The 21,951-nt window shown below is 38.9% G+C and overlaps 1 protein-coding gene across 2 annotated transcripts in view; it reads right to left on the reverse strand.

The window, feature by feature from the left end:
- LOC126162944 (phosphatase Herzog) overlaps positions 1-12,655 on the reverse strand; it is a 69,153-nt gene extending 56,498 nt beyond the window's left edge. Inside the window, exons 1-3 of one of the 2 annotated variants that reach the window (XM_049919776.1) lie at positions 12,392-12,645; positions 11,973-12,011; positions 11,562-11,794 (exon numbers count right to left, since the gene is read on the reverse strand). In XM_049919776.1, the coding sequence (XP_049775733.1) occupies positions 11,562-11,794; positions 11,973-12,011; positions 12,392-12,464 (345 nt within the window). In that variant the 5' untranslated portion in view covers positions 12,465-12,645. Of the gene's footprint in view, positions 1-11,561; positions 11,795-11,972; positions 12,012-12,391 lie in introns of both variants that reach the window. The other variant, XM_049919777.1, reaches the window with a different exon arrangement.
- Positions 12,656-21,951: the final 9,296 nt, after the last annotated feature.

A 21,951-nucleotide genomic window follows, 5' to 3' on the forward strand; every position in this document is an offset into this window, starting at 1 on the left:
AAGTTTTTGATGGCTGAGGCAAGGAAAAATGAAATAAACAGTTACTGGACCAACAATTCATTACTATCTAACTCCAATGTTTGTGCAAATTATGCCATGAGATAGGTACCTTCTGTTGCTAAGAAAGTTACACTTTTCAGAATGGAATTTTCACTCTGCAATGGAGAGTGCACTGTTATGGAACTTCCTGGCAAATTAAAACTCTGTGCCGGACCGAGACACAAGAGTGAAAATTTCATTCTGGAAACATTCCCCAGGCTGTGGCCAAGCCATACTTCCACAATATCCTTCTTCCAAAAGTGCTAGTTCTGCACGTTTTGCAGAAGAGCTTCTGTGAAGTTTGGAAGGTAGGAGACAAGTTACTGGCAGAATTAAAGCTGTGAGGATGGGACGTGAGTCATGCTTGGGTAGTTCAGTCAGTGGAGCACTTGCCTGCGAAAGGCAAAGGTCCCGAGTTCGAGTCTCGGTCCAGCACACAGTCTTAATCTGCCAGGAAGTTTCATAACAGCACACGCTCTGCTGCACAGTGAAAATTTTCCAAATGTTTTCTATCCTTTTAAAAATTTGTGCATTGACAAAAGTTTAGTTCTCTAATAAGGTGTGTTTTTTTCCGTTTTTCCCAAATAGTGTTTTCCATCTAATTGCCATAGATTTGGCATAAGGTTTTTTCGTGTTATGTGATTGTGAAACCGGATATATACCCACATATATTTATGTGGGTGCAACAAAGGAAATGAAAAAACAGACTTATTTTGATGTAAGTGTTGGAATACCTGGGAGCATTGTTCTTACTTTACTAGAATGTTACTTGGATAAAGAACATCCTTTGTATGATGACAATTGGTACACTAGCCCAGCATTATTTTCTTATCCGCACAACAGTGACTAATACTTGTGCAAGTGTAAGGAAAAACCATAAAGGCATGCCTGGTTTATCATTGCAACAGAAACTCATCAAGGAGAGGCTAGAGGTTCACTGCCGACAGAAAAACAGAGGACCGCCGTGGAAGAAGATCAGCTGATTGTAATAAGGCCTTATGCCAACCAAGTGTCACTTTATTCCACAAATCCCAGGAACATCACAGAAGAAACCTGTAGAGAAGGTGTATTGTACGTGCAAAACTGAACACATGAAGTGAAACTAGATCCATTTGTACAAAATGTAATGCACCTTTATGCGTGAATTTTTCTGTTTTGAAATACTGTAATAACTTACATTTTTTTCTCTCATAATAATGTAAATTTTTGAAAAAAAATTTCTCTGTAAAGATTAAAAAAAGAAACTGGCAAAACTGCATCTAGTGTCTTAATTTTATCTCAATAATAACAACAGACTGCTACAATCGTATATAAATGCAACATTTGAAAATTAAATGCACACTGCAGCTGACTGCTCAGACAAAATGCACAGGAAGAGATTTACCATGGTCAACTGTGTTAAATCTCAGATCAAGGATATGAGATATCAGCAATTCAAATCTGCTAGACACCAAATAATCACGAAAAATTTCATCCTAGGCATACACTCATTTGTATCTGAATACTGAGCTGCTTCTCTAATATGGTTGCAAATACTTCACAAAGATAAAAGTGCACAGGATTTGTATATGTGTCATGAAACACAGGCGCTTCTCATTTAGAATTATAAAAATATTACACAGTTAGTTTAATAGTGGTACTACCGCACACAGAGAATGGGAGGAAAGGAAAAGATAAACATAGTTTCAATAAACATAAGAATTTTGCTTTACAGATGAAATAACACACATCTAGAGAGAGCTGATACATAAAAAATAATAGTTATTTTCTAAATAAAAAAAGTTATTGCAAGGTTCTGACTTCTTTTTTGATATTCGTCTCTCTCATAACATACGCACTGCAGCAGCTTTTCCTTCTTCCTATACATACAGCTGCCCTCTACCATTTCAAATTGCAAATATGTTGATTCACATTGCATATCTGTTGAAATTGTCATTTCAAACAATGAAAAGGTTGGAATATCAAAAATTATAAAAAGGATAGATTGTTACTCACCATAAAGATGACACACAGGCACAACAAAAAGACTTGTGTAATGAGCTTTCAGCCAAAGCCTTCTTCAGAAAAGAAAGGAAAACAAAACACACACACACACACATACGCGGGCATACCTCATCCACATGACCACTATCTCTGGCTGTGCTACTCAGACTGCAAATGTTGTGTTGAACAAATGCAACAGTCTGGAGTGGGGTGGGGAAGGGACAGCAGAGTATGTGTGGGGGAAGAGAAGAGCAATCTTGCGGAGAGCCTAAGGACTGGAAAGTGTAAGGACAAGGCTACCAGGTGCAGCACTGGGAGGCTGTGTGGGAGAGGAGGCGGTGTGTGAGAGGAGGGGTGGAAAAGAACAGGAGCAAAGATTGGTGGGTGTGTTGACAGAGAGCAGAGCATAATACGGGGGAGGCGACATGAACTGGGATGAGCAACTGGGACAGAGGCAGCAGAAACTGTTGGATGGAGGTTGTGGAGACAGAGGTTATCATAGGGTAAGATGATGGTAATTTCGGGAGTGGAGAATGTATTTTAAGGCTAACTCCCACCTGAGCAGTTCGGAAAAAGTTGTGGTGGATGGGAGGATCCAGATGGCCTGGGTTGTGAAGCACCCATTCAAATCAAGCATGTTATGTTCAGTTGCATGTTGTGTCAGAATGTGTTTTACTTTGCTCTTGGCCCAAGTTCAGCAGTGGCCATTCATCTGGTGGACAGTTGGTTAATACTCACATCCATATAAAAAGCTGTGCAATGATTGCAACAGAGCTAGTATACGAAATGGCTGATTTCAGAGATGGCCTGGCCTCTGGTGGGGTATGATAAGCCTGTGACAGGACAGAAATAAGAAGTGCTGGGTGGGGGGATTGGGTAGGTCTTGCACCTGGATATGATACCTGTGGCAAGGGGCTGAGACTGGGCCTGGCATATGGATGGACTACGATGTTCTGGAGGTTGGGTGCACAAAAGAACACCGCTTTAGAAGGGACAGGAAGGATCTTGAGTAGGATGTCCTCATTTCAGGACATGATGATAGATAATCAAAGCCCTGACAAAGGACATGATTCAGTTGTTCCAATCCTGGGTGGTACTGCATGACAAAGGGGGCGCGCTTCTTTGTAGTTGGTTCTTGGGGTTGGTGGTAGGATTTGTGCAACAGATCTGAGGGATAGTGTCTATCTGTGAATTCCTTTGTGAGGTCTTCGGCATACTGGGCAAGGGAGTTCTTGTAACTGCACCCAGCCTCTAGAACATCCTAGTCCATCCCTATGCCACTCCCATTCTCAACGCGTTGTCACATGGATCATATCCTGGTGGAAGACCTAGGTGCAAAACTTACCCAGTCCATCTATCCAGCACTTCCTATTTCAGCCATGTCACAGGCTTATCCTACCCCCCCCCCCCCCCCCCCCATCAGAGGCTGGGCCACCTGTGAAAGCAGCCATATCTTATAGCAGATCTGCTGCAATCATTGTATGGCTTTTTATATTGGTACAACTACCAACCAGCTGTCCACCAGGATAAATGGCCACCAATGAACTGTGGCCAGGAACAAAGTGGGCCACCCTGTGATGCAATATGCGTGACTGATTTCAAAGACTGCTTCACAACATGGGTCATCTGGTTCAACCACCAACTTCTCTGAACTGCAAAGATGGGAGTTATCCTTACAACACATTCTCCACTCCCAAAATCATCCTGACCTCAACCTACAGTACCTTACACCTCCACACCTTCCACCCAACAATTTTTGCACGCTCTGTCCTATCATTTCCTCCCAATTCACGTCCCCTCACCCTCTATGTGCCGCTGCCTGCCATCGCGCCCATCAATTTCTCCCCTTCCATGCTCTTCTCCTTTTCCACTATCTGCTTCTCTCCCCCACAACCTCCCAACACTGCACGTGGTAATCTTTGGTTGCTGCCTTCTAGTCCCTGCACACACTGCCAGACAATGCTCTTCTCTCCACTCACCCGTACCCTGCTCCACTCCAGATTGATGCTTTTGTTCAACCCAACAGCTGCAGTCTGGCCAGAGCATCTGGCGATAGCAATCGTGTGCGTGAGATGTGCCTGCTTGTGTGAATGTGTGTGTGTTTTCCTTTCTTTTCTGCAGAAGGCTTTGGCCGAAAGCTCAATATGTAACAGTTTTCCCATTGTGCCACACCAAAAGTCAACATTTAATCTTCACAGTAAGTAATAGTCTATACTACTAAAAATTGCTGAAACTGCCAATTCAGTATTTTCGCATTACCTCCTCTTCATATATCTGTGCTTCTACTCCATTTGTTATGTTATCCATGTTTCAATCTCTACTGCAAAAAAAGGCTTTTGGTTTCGAATATGTTCTTAAAATAATGTATGAACTGTACTGTATGAGTGTCTCCTTCCATACAGTGAAAATGCTGAGAAGAATGTGCACAACAGTAATACGGCAAAACAACCAGGTGTGTTCTGATAAACTCTGTAGAGCAGAATGATGTGGTTCATTCTAAAAACATTTTAACAATTACATAAACACTTTGAACATGATGCAGCTGATGAGATTTGAGTAGTGTAATAACATTAAACTGACACATATTTTCAATTAAGTGTATCATAATAACCTGTTTGCACACAAATATTAAATGCCCAAAAACATGATTGTACCTACTACATTATGACTGCCACAAATATTCACAATAAAACTTGATCTTGCAATTTATTCCGACTATAAATCCTTGCTTTTCAGGAATGAACGACTGTAATACAAAAACTGAGCCAGATCAGAGTCTGAACAGTTTCTGCTGTCACTGTCATCACCTACCTCTGAGCCACATAAACAAACTCTATTGCAACCTCATCTCGTTTTACTTTCATATAACTGCCTACTTTCAGAAAAATTTTCTGTTTTAAGTACTTATTCAACATATTTCTTGGAGTCAAATCAGAGGCTGACACAGATGCAACAGCACTCTTTGCTCCTTGCTGCAGCCCTTTTCAGTGGAATATCCCTCATTGCAGAGTGCTCCCACACATTTCCTTAAATTTTTGAAAAGACTGTCTCAAAGGAAGGAAGATTAGGCTTTACGTACGATCAAGACAGAGCATAAGCTTGGTTGTGTCGTTTTCAAAGGGACTATACTGCCATTTTCCTTGATCAATTTAGGGAACCGGTAACAAGCTTAAACCTTGACGGGTGGATGTTAACTTCAACCTTGCTCCTCCTGTAAACTCGATATGTTAACTGCTGGGTTCCTTACTCTGTAAAAGTCCTGCATCACCGAGTAAGCGAGCACAAAATATCAGATGAGGCGAGCACACCCTTACTGGATAGGCTGCCCGCATTAGTTCTAGTCACCGAGCATAGAAGCCGTGACTGAATATGTAGTGTAACTTAAAACACATTACACGTGTCATTATCCGTGAGAGACTGCAGTGCGAGGAAGCCAGTGCAGTAAGACGTAAGATTGAAACCAATGTTTACACATTGAAGAAATGGGAAGGTCTAAAAAGCCAAGTATGGAGTACATTTCTGTTGGTTGTGTTTCCAGCCGGAAACCGCTCATTTAAAGAAACACAGTTACAAGAGACTTCACTAAGATACAGCTCCTTCAGGGATACCGGCAGTAATAAAAAATAGTATTACAGCAAAGTGTGTTGCAATGTGTGCTAAAGATATGAGACCTTTTAATGCTGCTTCCGGTGAAGATTTCAAAGAACTAGGCCAAGAATTAATACATGTAGGTGCGCACTATGGAGAAGTTAATGTGGCAGATGTCATGCCACATCCCTCTACTACAAGCAGACATGTCAAAGGACAAGCTGACGCAATACGAAACAGTATAATGCCTTCTGTTATTGAGGGAGTTATTAATAAAACATGTGCTCTGACAGTTGATATGTGGACTGATTCGCATAATCAGGTGCACTATCTGATGCTTACACCACATTACATTAACACAGATTGGTCTCTTGTGAACAATGTTTTACATACAACAAAATTCCTGGACGTTAAGAAGATGGGAGTAAATATTATGAAAGAAATTGAAGAGAGGATGGGTGATTGGGACATTTCGCCGGACGTGTTGCACAGTTTTGTTTTTGTCTCAGACCAGGGTGCCAATGTAATAAAGGCTTTGGAAAATAACGAAAGGATTCCTTGTGCTACTCATTGTATAAACACAGCACTTAGCCATACTTTCGATGAAGATAACTTCTTGTTAAATCATGCCCCAAACATCGCATCAACAATAAATACTGCAAAATGCATTGTAATGTACATTAAGAAAAGTGGCCTCTGCACGTCTTTGAAATCATCGTTGAAACAAGAGGTCTGCACATGCTGGAACAGCTTGTACACTATGCTGGAATCCTTACACACACAGTATAACGAAGTTGCTGCTTTGCTGGCGGAAAAGGATTCTGCTTACAGATTGCAAGGACATCATAATGATCTTACAGGAAAAACTGCACATTTTCTGAGACAATTTAAAGAGGCCACAGAATAATTAGAAGGCGAAAAAGAACCAACAAACCAGTTAGTTCTTCTTTGGTTTCACAAACTGCAACAAATTTGCAGTGTCAATGACACTGACTGTCAGGTGAGTAATTACTGCAGTTAAAAGCACTGTTTCATTATGATAGATTTATTATTAACTAGTGTAATTGATGTGTACTAACAGATATGTACTTTTCAACAGGAGGTACGAAGGATTAAAAATCTAGCCTTGACTTTCGTCTGTGAGAATATTCTGATCACTTCCAGACATAAAACTGCTATGTTTCTTAGGCCGTTTTTCCGTGACCTTAATATGCTTGAAATTAATGAAAAGCAGGAAATTCTTAGCAATGTGTGACAAATGTATGCTACTTATGCAGGTACAACATGCAGTCATTAACATAACCATTTTTGCATAGTTATTGGATAGTGTATTATACAGAAATGCTGGCCGCTGTGGCCGAGTGGTTCTAGGCACTTCTCCAGTCTGGAACCGCACGACCACTACGGTCGCAGGTTCGAATCCTGCCTCGGGCATGGATGTGTGTCATGTCCTTAGGTTAGTTAGTTTTAAGTAGTTCTAAGCTCTAGGGGACTGATGACCTCAGATGTTAAGTCCCGTAGTGCTCAGAGCCATTTGAACCATATAGAGAAACGGGAATGTTATAATTCATATAATATTTCATTAATGTAAAACACCTCATTTTTATGGGAATGTTTCGATGATTTCTACATCAGTTCTGTATTACTTGTCTCTTTTGTTTATCATCATAGATCCTTCAAGTACTGTGTCATCACCACCCAGAAAGAGAGGTCATTTCAAGGAATGGAGGAACAACAGATCATCTGCAGCAGATGAAGTAGATCCCTAAATTTTAATGCACCCAAGAGATGATGATGAGATCTTAAAGTGGTGGAACAGACATGAAACAGATCTGCCAGGCCTGGCTGCAGTTACAAGGTGTATTTTATGTATCCCAGCAACAAGCGCACCGAGTGAAAGATGCTTTAGTAAACCCAACATGTTACTAACAAATCACCACAGCCAACTAAATCTGGAACGCATTAGTGATTTACTGCTGATCAACAATAACTATAATTTTGTTTCTGTTGCAAACAAGTGAAAAGTATAAGTTACGTCTGTAAATGTATAATATTCTTTGTATGCTTTCTTTATGAAGACGGTTGTCTTGTAGATTACAGGGACAACACTTATTTAACGTTTACTATTAATGAAAGGAAAAATATATCTTCTGTTTGTACTGTTTGGAAATGAGACTATTCTTCTATCTGCGATTGTATTGAAATATCATTTTACTTTCAAAGTGCTTTATGAATTTAGCTGTGTCACGTGCCCATTCTTGGAAACGTTACTTTCGTATTAAAAGAGAGAGAGAGAGAGAGAGAGAGAGAGAGAGAGAGAGAGAGAGGCATTGGATTTGTACAGTACAGTGCAGCGAGCCGGGGTGAGACAAGGCGAAGTGAGACGTCGGCGAGACCGGTCATGCTCGGTTATCTGCGTGTCCAGAATCCAGACAACAGACACGGGGCGAGTATGTGACTGAGCCAAGCCGTGTGGGATCGGACACGAGCAGCTCGGTCCCCCCGTCAACAGGCAAGTCGCGACTGCCAACATTAAGCGTTGGAGCACTACTCTGTAAGCCTTCTCCATAGTGTTCACTTCATACATATACAGAAAAGAGTGTCTATGAAGTGATTAGGCTAAAACACAACTAGAGCCACAGTCCTGGAAAACGTGATGTCTGTGGCATTTTCTACAGGACTACTGGAGTGCTTGTGACACTGTAAACACTATATGTAATAACATATATTTTTTCAAACAAATCATTATCTTTTTGTCAAATAACACCTCAATCATAATTCTTTGCAATAGTCCCAAGTTGGAGACCTGGTCCAGAACACAGTTTTAACCTGCCAGGAAGTTTCAAATCAGCACGCTTTACTCCACTGCAGAGTGAATATTCATTCTCGAAAGAAATCTTTCTTCCAAAAAGCAGAAATTATGAATAACTGCAGTGCTGTTACTTACGTGTTTTGGAGAACTACATTGACAGTGCTCAACACAAGGTGTGATGGGATCACAAACGGGTGTGTCAATAGCTGGTTCAAAATAGTCAACAGAAAATAACAGACATAGATGTGTCATTAAGGACTGAAACTTATTTTTCATATTCTGATTGTAATGGAATTCTGGGATGCGCAATGAAGGAGAGTAGAGATGGTAGCAAGGGGGTGGGAACTCTAACAATGTGTGGCAGCTACAACAGAACTGTAAAACACACTTCCTTTGGTGTCAGAATTTAAACAAACATTTCCTCCACTAACTTAACCAAAAATTTAGAATTACAGTGTATTCTGAGGAAAAATTATAGTCGATGTGACACTTTTCCTAAATTACTTCATGTATGTGCCATACACAGTGAAACCTCTATGTAAAGTTTTTAAAGAACCACGAATTCTGAACATTGTGTTTGGAGGAAAGCACTATAAAGTGCAAGACTTCCAACCGACAATTAGAAAAGTCAGATCACATTATACTGAAAATATACTAGAGAAAAACACAGTAAAAGGTAAAAATTGCAGAAGAATTAGCTGCAAACAATTACTTTAATAATGAACCTGTAAAATACAACTTCACTCAAAATTTTAACAAAGACCTGTGAATCGGCACAACTTGAACATGACATACCTAGGATTTTTTGAAGCAGTCAGCAAACATGCTCGCTTCCCATTTCTTCTGCATTATTCAGAACCACTTATAGCTCCAAATGAGAAAGTTGTGCTAGTGTGTGTTTCTATGCTTCACATCGCTCCGTTATACAGTGGGTGAGTAGCTGGCTTTCCCTTATTTTATGTACTGCTCCATCCCGGAATTTCCATTATTGTTATAAATTTAGATAAAATATCCTTGAGCAAACAAGTGTCATAATACAAAACGAACAGCTGAGCTATATTTCAGAACTGTATTAACACAATTCTGCAATAGCTACGTAAAAGAACAACAATTACTTAAAAAATAGGAGCCTTGGGCTATCACTTGTCAGAAATTTTTAATTCAAATGAATGACTTTACAAAAAAATCACTCATTCCCTTCCATTTTCAAGCATTATTCGATCTAGTGGGGATGCGTGGATTTGCACCAGGAATATCCTGTGTGTATCGTGTAATCGGTCGACATGAACCAGTTGGCATTTCCAAATATGTATGCTAGGGGCACACGTCAAGTGTATAGTTTAATGGGGGTACAGTGTTAAACACACCGTATGAATGTTCACCATTTGCTCCTGTGAAAAATTAAAAAAATAGCGCTATTGAGACAAAACGACAAGCACAATTGCATCACATCTCACGCGACTCCGGCACTGACACTGGCTTGTCACTCATTTTGAACACGGCCTTTCGAAGTCTGTGCAAATCCACAGAATGGAAAACGAATCATCTACACTAGTGGCTTAAATGCTACAAAGAGGGAAATAATTGGTTAGGGTTTCAAAAATATGAGTGTTACATCGAGCAAATCATTGTAAATCATTGTATAGAGGAAACATACTAAAGAAGAAACTTTAGCATTGTGTATATGGGCTTTTGGTTGGAAGCGGAAGAAATGTACGCAACACAGAGGAAATCATTATATGCAGTAATGTTGCAAGGAGGTTTCACTGTGGTTCTTTCAACATGGTCAGTGTCGACCACATGACTTCTCCTTGTTAAACATAGGTGTTTCGATATGTCTGTATACCTATATACGACTTAAATTTTTTCTTACACTAAGCTGTCAAATCCCGTATCATTGTAAAATAACCCTTGGATGAATAAATTACTGATACTAACAGAGTCAAACTATTTTCTTTCAAAATTTTATAGTATAAATAGTTTTTACAGAGAGGTCCACAGAACTGTTATGATATGCAAGCAAGCAGCAAAGATTGCTTATGGTTACTTTGGTTAACAAGATTTCAAATTTCTTACCACAGATATGATATTTTAATTTCTTATTATTTCCCTAGGTCAACAAAACCCAAAACAACACACATGTAAATAACAACAAAAGACTAAAATCACAATGAAATGGAAAGAAGCCCCATTGACGAATAAATGCAAAGTAGAGTACATAAACAGCGAATGAGACAATAGAATGCAGCAAGTCTGACAAAATGCAAAATTAGAAAACATTAGTTTGAACAGACGGTAAAACAGATCATAGCTGTTGCAGAAAGTGGATGGAATGACCAACTTCTGAGCTACAAATAGTGTATAGTCAACTATCATGATATGGGAAACAATCAGCAAAACTGTCTATAAAATGGATTAATATATTAATAACATAGGGCTTAAATGAGTTACAAAGACCTGTAATGTATGCAAACAAGGGGACACAGGGCAACATTCCAATTACATGGCCAATAAGACTGCATCTATATAATCATACTCTTGAAAGCTATTGTATAGCACAACTTGGTAACACTTTTAAGTCACTCATTTTTCTGTTCCACTAACTCTAGGAGCGCGGAGAAGAAAAAAATGTCTGTATCCTAGTAGCCAAGTTCCTTTTTATGCTCTTAAAGGTTACATACATGATGAACATTTCTGCAACACCAACAAAATTTACCACTGAATTCAAATGTCAATCCATTAATTCAATTAAAATAATGCAACTGAGGAACATAGAGCAATACAGATAGTTAAATCATATACAAAGCAAGGACGCTTAATATTTCCTCATGACATTGCTTATCAAATTATCTTGGCAGTCTTCATTACAACAAGAAAAAGTGTCAAAACAGAGAAAGAGCTTTGATGATAAGATTATGCAGTGTAAATAAATGAAAGCAGGCTTCTGTAAATGGTGTTTTTCTAGGTACAGTTTGCACACACAAAGAATATTTTATGATTTAATTACGCCTTGTCCGTTCTGTCAGTGACAATCATCCCAACAACGATATGCCTACAGGAAATTGTTACTGTCAGACACATGTAAATAAGAAAACAACAGGTAGCTAACACACAGTCACATGCACACAAGTGTTATTACCTTGAATGAACTGTGAACCAGTGTTTCATCTAAGTCAATCACCATACACTTTTTGTGCATGTCCGAGTGTCGCACAGATGGCAGCAGAAAATTGGGCGAGCCCGGACTAACTGGGGGAGAGCAACGACCATCATTTCCCGTTGATGCTTTAGAACTTTTTGAACTTGCTTGTCTACTGAAGCAGCAGAGAAGAGTGCGCAGCAATCCACGCCGGGGCTTCTTCCCAGTCTGACCTAAAAGCCACAAAGATTAAGATCCTTATTCACAAGTAATTATATCGGTTGCAATAATTGTGAGTGTGGATAGACTAAAGCACCAGTATATTTCTACAATTCAAGGTCAACTATATACAACACCATAAAACAACAACACAGTTCAATTCATTAAGAATCTTCTAATACTATTATTTACCTTGAACTGATATTTCATTTTCCACCCGTGGCAACTGAACTGCAAGTAATAAAAGTTGTAAATTATTAATATGCTACTTCTTTAAGCACTATACTCGAATTTTCACATTTCAGTTTGCATTACTAACCGAAAGAGTATAACATAGGATAATAAACAAGGCAGCACTATTAAGATTATGGAATGACAGCAACGTCTACCTGTAATTTCAAAAACACGCCTACTGTTTGGTTTTCACTCATTATGTTCGTTAGTTACTCAATAACAAATGGTGTGCTCGAACATGTAACGTACCTAAAATTATTGCATTTAGCCTACTACTCTCTTGCACCAATAATTATCGAAAACACGAATCAAAAAACAAACTCGGCATTTCTAATTCCTATATAACAGGTGCAACACCCATGGTAAGACCTACTTACCTTTCTCTGGTGAAAAATTGCTTAATTGTTCGTCATCCCGCGACACTTGGGTGATGATGGACGATGCGTCCATTTAAACATTTGTTAGTGTTCTTCTCGTTGAACTCAATTTTGGAAGTAATATTGTCAAACAATTAAAAATCGTATGTAATCCAAAATGGCAGAGTTTCTTCTCAACACTCAACTTGTTGTTGTGGTGGGGTACTCAGCGAGTCAAATTTATCTAAATGTCGCACTGTGCTCTTGAAGCATTTTCCCGAGCTGCATGTAAAATAATAAATTACCATTTATTTCTATGGATTAGCTTGGCACAGGAAGGAAACATTGCATAGATGAAGTTTGAAGACATTCAACGTATAACTGTCACTTAGTTCATAAACAAACAAGTGAACTGTGAGAAGCGATAAAGCGCTTGATAGTCGTGGGTGATTTGTTTAGGGAATGAACGGATAGGCAGTATAAGCCTACTATTTAACAGTATGCTGGTATTATGTCTCGTCAATGAAGTCACCTTTGTAAATCACTAACTGCCCGGTAATACTTGCAGCGAACATTATATTTTCTGTTAAATACACCTTAAAATGTATTGGATAAAGAACAGTTCTCCTGGCTTGTGAGAATTAATAGACCACAAACTAAAATTATTTGTGATTATGCCAGTTTTGCAGGCGCTAATGCATCCTTTCTGTAGCGTAGGAAAAAATATGGTTACTATTGGCACTTATTTCCTTTTTGATAAAATGGTTATTCAGCTTTCTCATATCAAGATTTCAGGTAGATGTCGAATTATTTGTTTTATTTACTGGTCTGCATTAAAATGAATATCGTTATTGGCCTTCGAGAAACCTCAAAAGATTTCGTGTTAAGATCGCAGTACGGAAGAGACCCACACCAAAGGTTGCCTTCTGGAGATGATGGTGTCTAAATCACCCCTTGATCCATAGCACTCAAAAGAACTACGCAACGATACTCATGATGTTACCCTACTTAGAATTTCTACATTAAGCGCTCGGTGATTTGCATGCCTACTGTGTACGTCTGATTAAGAAATTGCGCATATTAGAATATACTCATATTTTAATACACCAAAGAAACTATTGGTTTCCTTTGTGCACTTAAGCAGTTTATTTGTTTTCTTAAATGCTCATGGTCTGATTCAGCTCTTTTCTTTAATGCGTAGTTAAACCTATTTTTAGTGCCGAAGACAATGCACTACCAGTTCAATAGCAGCATGAGATTGTTCAAGTGTAATTATGGTTACCAAGAGATGCAGTACAGTGGACTTGTTTCATTACTACCAGATGTTACAATTTCTTGAAAAGAGAGTATTGTACTTTGAGGAGATGTTAAAGTACTCAACAACTGCCATCACCTGTGTCACAGAAAGATTTTATCAGGCTCTGTTTCTATACTAAATTAGATTGTGCCGTGTTTTCATTGAAAGCAATATGTTTCTTAAATAGTAAGAGTGAGAAGAACTAAGGGCTACATTTTGCTAAGTGCCACATGTGCACACATGTACAGCTTGGTAGGTTGGCTCTAGAAATATTTAGCTGTTGGCTAGACATAGATATACGTCTTGATACCTGATGTGCCAGCTTTCGAAATGCTGTCATGTTGGAAACCTTGCGACAAGCTCTGAACCATAGGCCTCTTATTCGTCTATTAATATCAACCAGCCAATATCAATTGTCCAAGCAGCAGCCAGGCACATTGATGATGGTATCATAATTGAAAGCTATGCAAGGTATTGAACTCTACATTTTACAAAGTTTATTAAATTTTTAAAATAAATACTAGTGCATGGTACGAATTTAAACTTTTTAAGTTTCAGCAATGACGTTATAAATGTACTTTCTGTCCTCTGGTTGGCGAACGCATTTTAAACATGAGTCACAGCACAGAAAGAAATAATCTCAATTTGTCAGGCACCCAACTTTACCCATAACGATAATGGGTTTTTGCCAATTGAGGGTTGAGTCAAATTTTATACAGATGTTTGTCATTGAAAAAATGTTAGTTTTTGAGAAAACATATGTAGACAATTTCTGTATTATCTAAGTGTTAGTGGCTATAGCCATTTAGAAAGTATGCTCCAAGTTTGTGGACCTGGGTTCCAGTCCACCTCCCTGTATCGAGGAAATTTTTTTCCCTTTTGTAAAATACATCTTTACCAACTGAATTTGCATCCTGCCCCACCTAACAGACTAACATATCAGTTTTTTCAATATAGTATCAATTTAAAGAATGCCAGAATATGTAATGATTAGTGACTAGTAAAAAGTGTTCCCATAGCCTTTTGTCATGAAATCTAAAACCTATTCCGAAGCTAACCTAAATTTACCTGCATGTCCTCTCTCCAACTCAGACCATACGTTTACATTTTTCTTTGTTCGTAATTTGTTTCTTGATGTGATGTATGACATAGATTCTCAAGTAAAAGAAATGAAATAGTTTCCTGGGAATTTAATGTCTGGTGATGGCACTAGTAGTCCATGGAACGTTTAAGAAATTTTCTACCCATAGACCATACAGTGGACCATGATAATCCACCTGTTGGTGGAGAATAAGCTCTTCGCGTTTTTGTGCAGTTCCTCGCTGCCACGAAGATGACGTACAATTAACGTGAGCAAGATCTCCATCTGTTATCAGCATACAGCAACAGTTTTGAGGAAAATTCTGATTTTTTTCATTGAAATGTAAAGGAAAGTTTGAAACTGGTAACTTCAGAGAATCACTTGTCTATCTGGAAAAATGTTGTTGGCACATTATGTACTTCTGTGGGACTGAAAATTGTGCACAACTGCAGAATGTGTTCAGCACTCACTTGAGATTAACATCTCATCTGCTTTCATTGTTAACCGTGCTACTGACATAGACACACTGAACATTTGTAAAATACGTTACCAAGAACTTGGTGAGTTTGTTAGTATGTCACTGCAGTGCAGTCTACATACACTGATTCATTATGTAACTTATTTCTGATTAGTTGTGTGAATGTTCTGTTGACTTACGAATAATGTTTATTTGCATTTACATTCATTCATTCACAGACTTCAGTGATTGTAGGTGTAGATGGACCACTGAACAAAACTACTGTTTATATCAGCTGTATGCACAATTAAATTGTACAGTAGTACAGTGTTTTTAGTTTTATTGTAATAATTATAAGGCAGTACCATTCTAATTATGAAGATTGCTAAAACTTTTCAGTTCTGTTTTGGGGCATCAGTTATTATAATACTTCAAAATGAAAGGCCCCAATCTGCCTAACAAACACTGGTGTCTTCATGGAAGTTCTGTGTTGCTTTCTTTGTAATGTTTTATTGTACAGTGTCCACATTCTTCTTCCACAAACTGTGCTATTTGTTAAATGCCTAATCATATCTTATTAAACAATGGAAACTGCAGGTGGGAATATCAACAGTGTAGGAAAATATATGTGGTGTCGATAAGTCACATCAACCACATAAAGCATGATCTTTGAACTCTAACTGCTCTGACGAGCCGCCATATTAATGTTCCAGTCAGCCTTTGTACCTTGTACAGTGTACAAGTGTATCTTTCTTTGTGCTGAAATATATGTATAGACATTTATGGGAACAGTTTGTTGCGCATACAGTTATCCGTATTCCCTTTTCCTATAGGTAGATTGCTAATTACCATAAAGAAGACACAGTAAGTTGCACACATGCACAGTTAAAATCTTTTAATTGTGCCTGTCTGCAACTTAACATGTCTTCTTTACAGTAAGCCGCAATCTGTCTTTTCCTATATTGCTAATTTATGTTATGGATGGTGTGTTGATTGCTTATAGTGTGTTATCTTAAGAGGGAAAGGTATCCAGTGCTTCACATAACATATACATTTCTCATTAATTTTACTAAAACTGTCACTGATAACATCCTCATTCAGTCGACAGCTCATTGTCATCAGTGGCTTACGCTGCCACTCAATAAAGCGCTGAGGAAAGGCTTTGAATTTACTGGAGGATAACATTAGACAGTTTAATGATCACATACTATGTGTCGTGAACTGTCCTCCTCCTATTACCTTTTGCCAGTGGCAGCAGCTGCAACTCGATTTTGATATGCGTAACTTATTCTATTGTAGAGTGAGCATTTCAACTCAGCTTAGGGATGTGTTTCTGATGACTGAATAAAACTGCATAAAACGTGCACTGAATGGTTGGAGGAGGGTGGGGTTGTAATTGCTGGAGTTACCCAAATCTTGGTAATAAAAATTCCTGCCACTACTAGAATTCAGACCATATCCACATTTTAGTCATGGAAAGCAGTGATATATCCTTTTAAAACTAGAGAGTGGTTTGCATGGAGTCTGACTTTAGCTTTACAGATAACCATGGTAATACAACTATAGCTGAAAAGAAATTGAATTTGTATTGTTCTGACAGTTGTAGGACATGATACATACTTTTATTTCATCTTTATGGTAGCAGTATTATGTTATGTATATTAAGAGGATAGTAGTTTATTCTGTGGCCCTTTAAAGGCATGTTTTTAAGAGTAGCTTTTGGGTAGGTCATGGCACACACAGGCTTTATGATGATGTTTCATTTTCTTTCTTTCTTTCTTTCTTTTCTTCTTCTTCTTCTTCTTCTTCTTCTTCTTCTTCTTTTTTTTTTTTTTTTTTTTTTTTTTTTTTTTTTTTTTTTTTTTACAGAGGGGTCCAAAAAAATGTATCCACTTTATCAGTAAACTCTTCCGGGCTAAGTTGCCGTGGTCGATCTGTAGAACTTCTTCTCCCTGACGTTTCGTTCTCAACTACGGAGAACATCTTTCGAGGTGAGTCGACGACTGGCTGCTAGGAGCTAGGGCCGCCGCTTATATAGAGATCGTAGGGGGCGCCACCACACGTCACGTGGCGTCGATGTGCAGCTATCTCTGGCTATCGTCTGTTCTCTCGATTGCAGGCAATCGATTGTCACGTGATTGATGCAACGTCGACCGCCATATCTTATCCAATTTTAATCCTTCTTCTTTACGATTAAAATTGTATTAATGTTTGTGGATTTCAATTGCCTATCTATACATACGTGTATAATAGTGCGACGTCCTCGCTAGCACGCTTGTTTCACCAAATTTTATTTTGTGATCTCCATCCTTAAAAACATGTTCCGCTACTGCCGATTTGTCGATATGTCCCAAGCGACAGTTTCTTTTGTGCTCCGTCAACCGTGTATTGATGCTTCTTTTTGTAGTTCCTAAGTAAACCCTGCCATAACTACACGGTATTTTATATACCCCTGGGGTGGCTAGGGGGTGACGAGCATCTTTTGTTGATCTTAGGCATTCACTAATTTTCTTAGTAGGTCTAAAAATGGTCTCTACCTGAAACTTGGCTAGTACTTTTCCAATGCGATCCGTGATATCATCAGACCACTCAATCATCTCTGCAAACTCTTCATCGTTGCGCACCATGTTAGTAAACCACTCGCAGTACTCCATTCTATGATCTGGGTCATCCTCATTCACCGAGCGAGGTGGCGCAGTGGTTAGCACACTGGACTCGCATTCGGGAGGACGACGGTTCAATCCCGTCTCCAGCCATCCTGATTTAGGTTTTCCGTGATTTCCCTAAATCGTTTCAGGCAAATGCCGGGATGGTTCCTTTGAAAGGGCACGGCCGATTTCCTTCCCAATCCTTACCTAACCCGAGCTTGCGCTCCGTCTCTAATGACCTCGTTGTCGACGGGACGTTAAACACTAATCACCACCACCATCATCCTCATTCATTGCGTGTAACAATCATGGGATGTATCACTTCCACTTTTCTGTCTTCAAAATTCGCCGAACACTTGACTGACTCACTCCAGTTTCACGGGCACACTGTCTCACAGACTTCTTTGGTGAGCCAATGAACTTGTTGTAACACATGACGTGTTACTGTTACAGGTCGTCCAGATCGTTGTTTGTGTACATCTTTAACACAGCCTTCGGCTTCAAATTTCTCTTGAATGAGACGAATCATTAAGTGTGTCGGTGGCTCTATTTGATACTCATTTCGCCATTGCCGTTGAACCTCATTAATGTTTTCGTCCTTAAAATACCACTTCAAAACTGACTACCTGTCATCGAATGTAAACCTTGCACCAGCCAAAACACTGACTATCTGGTGACTGTCATCTGACAAAACAAAACAGTGCAATACAACGCTTGTGTGGCGATTGCCAGAACTACAAACTACCTGTATTACACTACCAAAGATGAGACAGCTCCGTCAATTAGTTTACCAGTTATGGACTTTTAACAGTGGATACATTTTTTTTTACCCCTCTGTATTTTGTGACCTTTTTATTGACTAAATAAATCACATATCAAAAGGTCCATCTCTTTCCTGAAACATCTGTATATTTTTGGTTAGTCTTATTTGTTAATTACCAGGTGAGTTAAGACACTTGACTTATATTTAAGAAGAATGGAGCCCAAGCCCTATCACCTTTTGACCATCCAACTTGCAGTTAAAACAATGGAAAGTTTAGGTTGGAACATCAACTACTATGGAAAGGATAGATTGCTACTCACCATAAAGATCACATGCTGAGTTGCTGACAAGCACGACAAACACTGTTACACATTAAGCTTTTGGCCAAAGCCTTCATCAGAAAAGGAAAACAGACATGCACACATGACTTCTATCTTTGGCCTGAGCAGCCTTGTTATTTTTCTTTACTGGTAAAGGCTTTGGCCTAAAGTCTAATGTGTAATAGTCTGTTGTGCCGGCCTGCCACTCAGTGTGTGATCTTTATGGTGGGTAGCAATCTGTCATTCCCATAATTTTTCAACTTGCAGTTAGTAATGAGATGGTTCTTTTGATAAATTGACTGCAGATTATGTTTGCTAACCGTGTCTAATGGAACGAGTGTTTATCTCCAGTGTTATTGATCTCAGTGAGATGTTAAATTATAGCCTTTCTCCTTTTATGTGCTAAGGAATAAGAGACAGAAAAGTAATACTCCACAATGAGTTCAAATAGATTAGTCCTGTTCCTTGGGTGTTGCAAGTGATGTGTGCTTCTGGAGATCAGTTAGTGCTAGTTAGGTTTAGGTTTGTTTCCTGAATCTGAGATTCCAAGCTGAGAGGTGATTAGTGCTGCCAGTCTTCTGTTTACTGTAAGCTCTGAACATACAACAGTAATCACCACTGAGCATGAACTTAGAACATGATTGGTTTTGGTAAGCAGGGATTTTAACTTAACCATCTTGAGTGTGAGGATTGTAAGATTCTCCATAAACTTCAACTGCTTGTAGTGTATACTGATGGGGTGAATGAGCATTGAGGTAAAACATTTGTTAGCATGTAATCTCTAGAGCATATCCCATTTGCACTCACTCAGAAATTCAGGTTCTGTATGATTTGATTTCTGTTTCCATAACTTCATGAGGGACATACTTGGGACCTACAGTTATGACATAAGCACTCACAATTGTTCTGATGGGCTATTGGGAAGTCTCAACACTCAAACAATCAGAAGGTTTCTGGTTGTGAGTTCCCAGCAAGAAAGTGACCTGGATAATCTGCTTTATCGTATGGAGAAAAACTTTCTAAGGTAGAGCCAATACTGTGGCCAGCCATAGGGTTTAACTACACTGTTGCTGTCCTTTGACAGTCTCTTTTCCTGTCCTGTCTTAGTGTCTGCTAATACAAATATCTACAACTTAATTGGTTGCAGACTTATCTGTGGCTCTCATTCTTGGTCTGACCACTGTGTTTATACATTGATGGTGTGCTGTGTCTCTAGTTTTGAGTTGGATACCATTTTAGAATGCTCATTTCTTGCTGACAACAAATTAGTTCTACTTTGTTGCCATTATTCTTAATTATTTGTTTGTGGCTTGTCTTATTTGAACTGCGAAGAAGTGTATCACATATTGGCACATATACTAAAAAGGCAGTTAGCTAAAACAGTGATAAATAATAGTGTAGCATTGTGTACATGAATCCAGCAATGCTGAAATTTATGGAACAGTAAGAAATATCAGTTGAAATACAATCAGCAGTAGTTGGTGGTGCTGTCAGACAGCGGTGAGGGGTGTGGGGGGAGGGGGGGGGGGAGAGGAGTTGGTATCCTAGCTAAAAAGTTAATCACATAGTCTACAATGATGTGAGGAGACAGACTTCTTGCATCTTTGCAACCTGTATGGTCATGTGAAAGAACCAATTCTCTGACCAGACAAGGAGGCTGAAAACATTTCCGATATCAGTGCCTCTTCCTGCCCAATGATGGCCATGTGTCTTAGTGTTTGCTAGTACTGAGTCCACAGAAAGTTATTGATTATAGATTTAGATGTTGTTGTTGTCCCAGAACCAATCACACTGTTTTATATAGTGATTGCGCACTGTGTCCCCATACCTGAGTTGGTCATTGCTTTGAAACTCTCATATTTTTTTTTACTAACATTGACTTGGCTCAACTTTGCTCTCAGTGCATTGTAATTGTGTGTGTCAGTGTTTTATATTTGTTCGAATACTGACGAGAGAAACAGTATCCTGGCGGACAAAGAAAGAAAAAAAAATCCAGCAACCAAAAAGGGAAACAAGGATAGGGTATAAGTCAAAATGTGTTTCATGGGAGGAGGAGAACAAACTGCAAAAGGAGAACCAAGATATTCCCTTTACATGTATAAAAGTGTTTAGAAGATGCAGCGGAGACTTAAAATTGCTGAAATGGATGCACAGTTGGTGGTCCTCATATAGAAGTTCTTTCCATATGGTTAAACAATCTACCAAAGAGAAATAAACTCAGTAAATCTGCATTTACTGTGCACCTATGCAACACTGAACCTCAATAAGGGTACTGTTATCTTGCAGAAAGAGTGAGAAGAAAAAGAAGGGACCAGGAAGACAAACTTAGACTAATTATAGTGAGGACAGAAGGATTTAGTTGTTCTTCTGATGATTAATGTGTGAATGTGAAGGGAAAAAACTCTAATATTCATAAAATGGGAAGTGCCTACTGTCATGCACTTCAAAGTGGTTTTCAGAGTAGTGTGGATGCGTAGTTGTGTACTCATGAGCAAGGATAACATTTTTCAAGCTAGCCATAGCCTCTGTTCCTGAGAAAAAAAGACAGTGAAATGAATGGAAAATTTAGTGGGTGAGCCCATCTACTGTCTTTTTAATAGCATGTTTAATTTGTCGACGTATATACCGAAGCACAGATTAATCATCAGGGCTCCAGTTTGGTATTTAAGGACATTCATTGTGCTAATAACACAATCTAGGAATGAAATTTAAATTTTCCTTGTGAATTAAATGTTTGAAGAGATTTAGGGATTGCAGCCAGTCCTCATAATCTTCATTCCACAGTATTTGAACTGAGATCTGCCCGTCATCCCCAGGTGGGCCACTGAATACTTCTTTGGCTCACCTGAAGATGACTGACAGATGTCCATTTGAAATATTGTGGAGTAGGAGGACTGGCTGCAATCCCAAAATCTCCTCGAACACAATTCTAGGTATGACGACACATCATAAATGCTAATCTGCTTTTTTTTGGGTCTCTGTTGTATATGACATCACATGTAATAAGTTCCACTT

The sequence above is a fragment of the Schistocerca cancellata genome, chromosome 2 (assembly GCF_023864275.1).
Source record: "Schistocerca cancellata isolate TAMUIC-IGC-003103 chromosome 2, iqSchCanc2.1, whole genome shotgun sequence".
In the NCBI taxonomy this organism is placed as follows: Eukaryota; Metazoa; Arthropoda; class Insecta; order Orthoptera; family Acrididae; genus Schistocerca; species Schistocerca cancellata.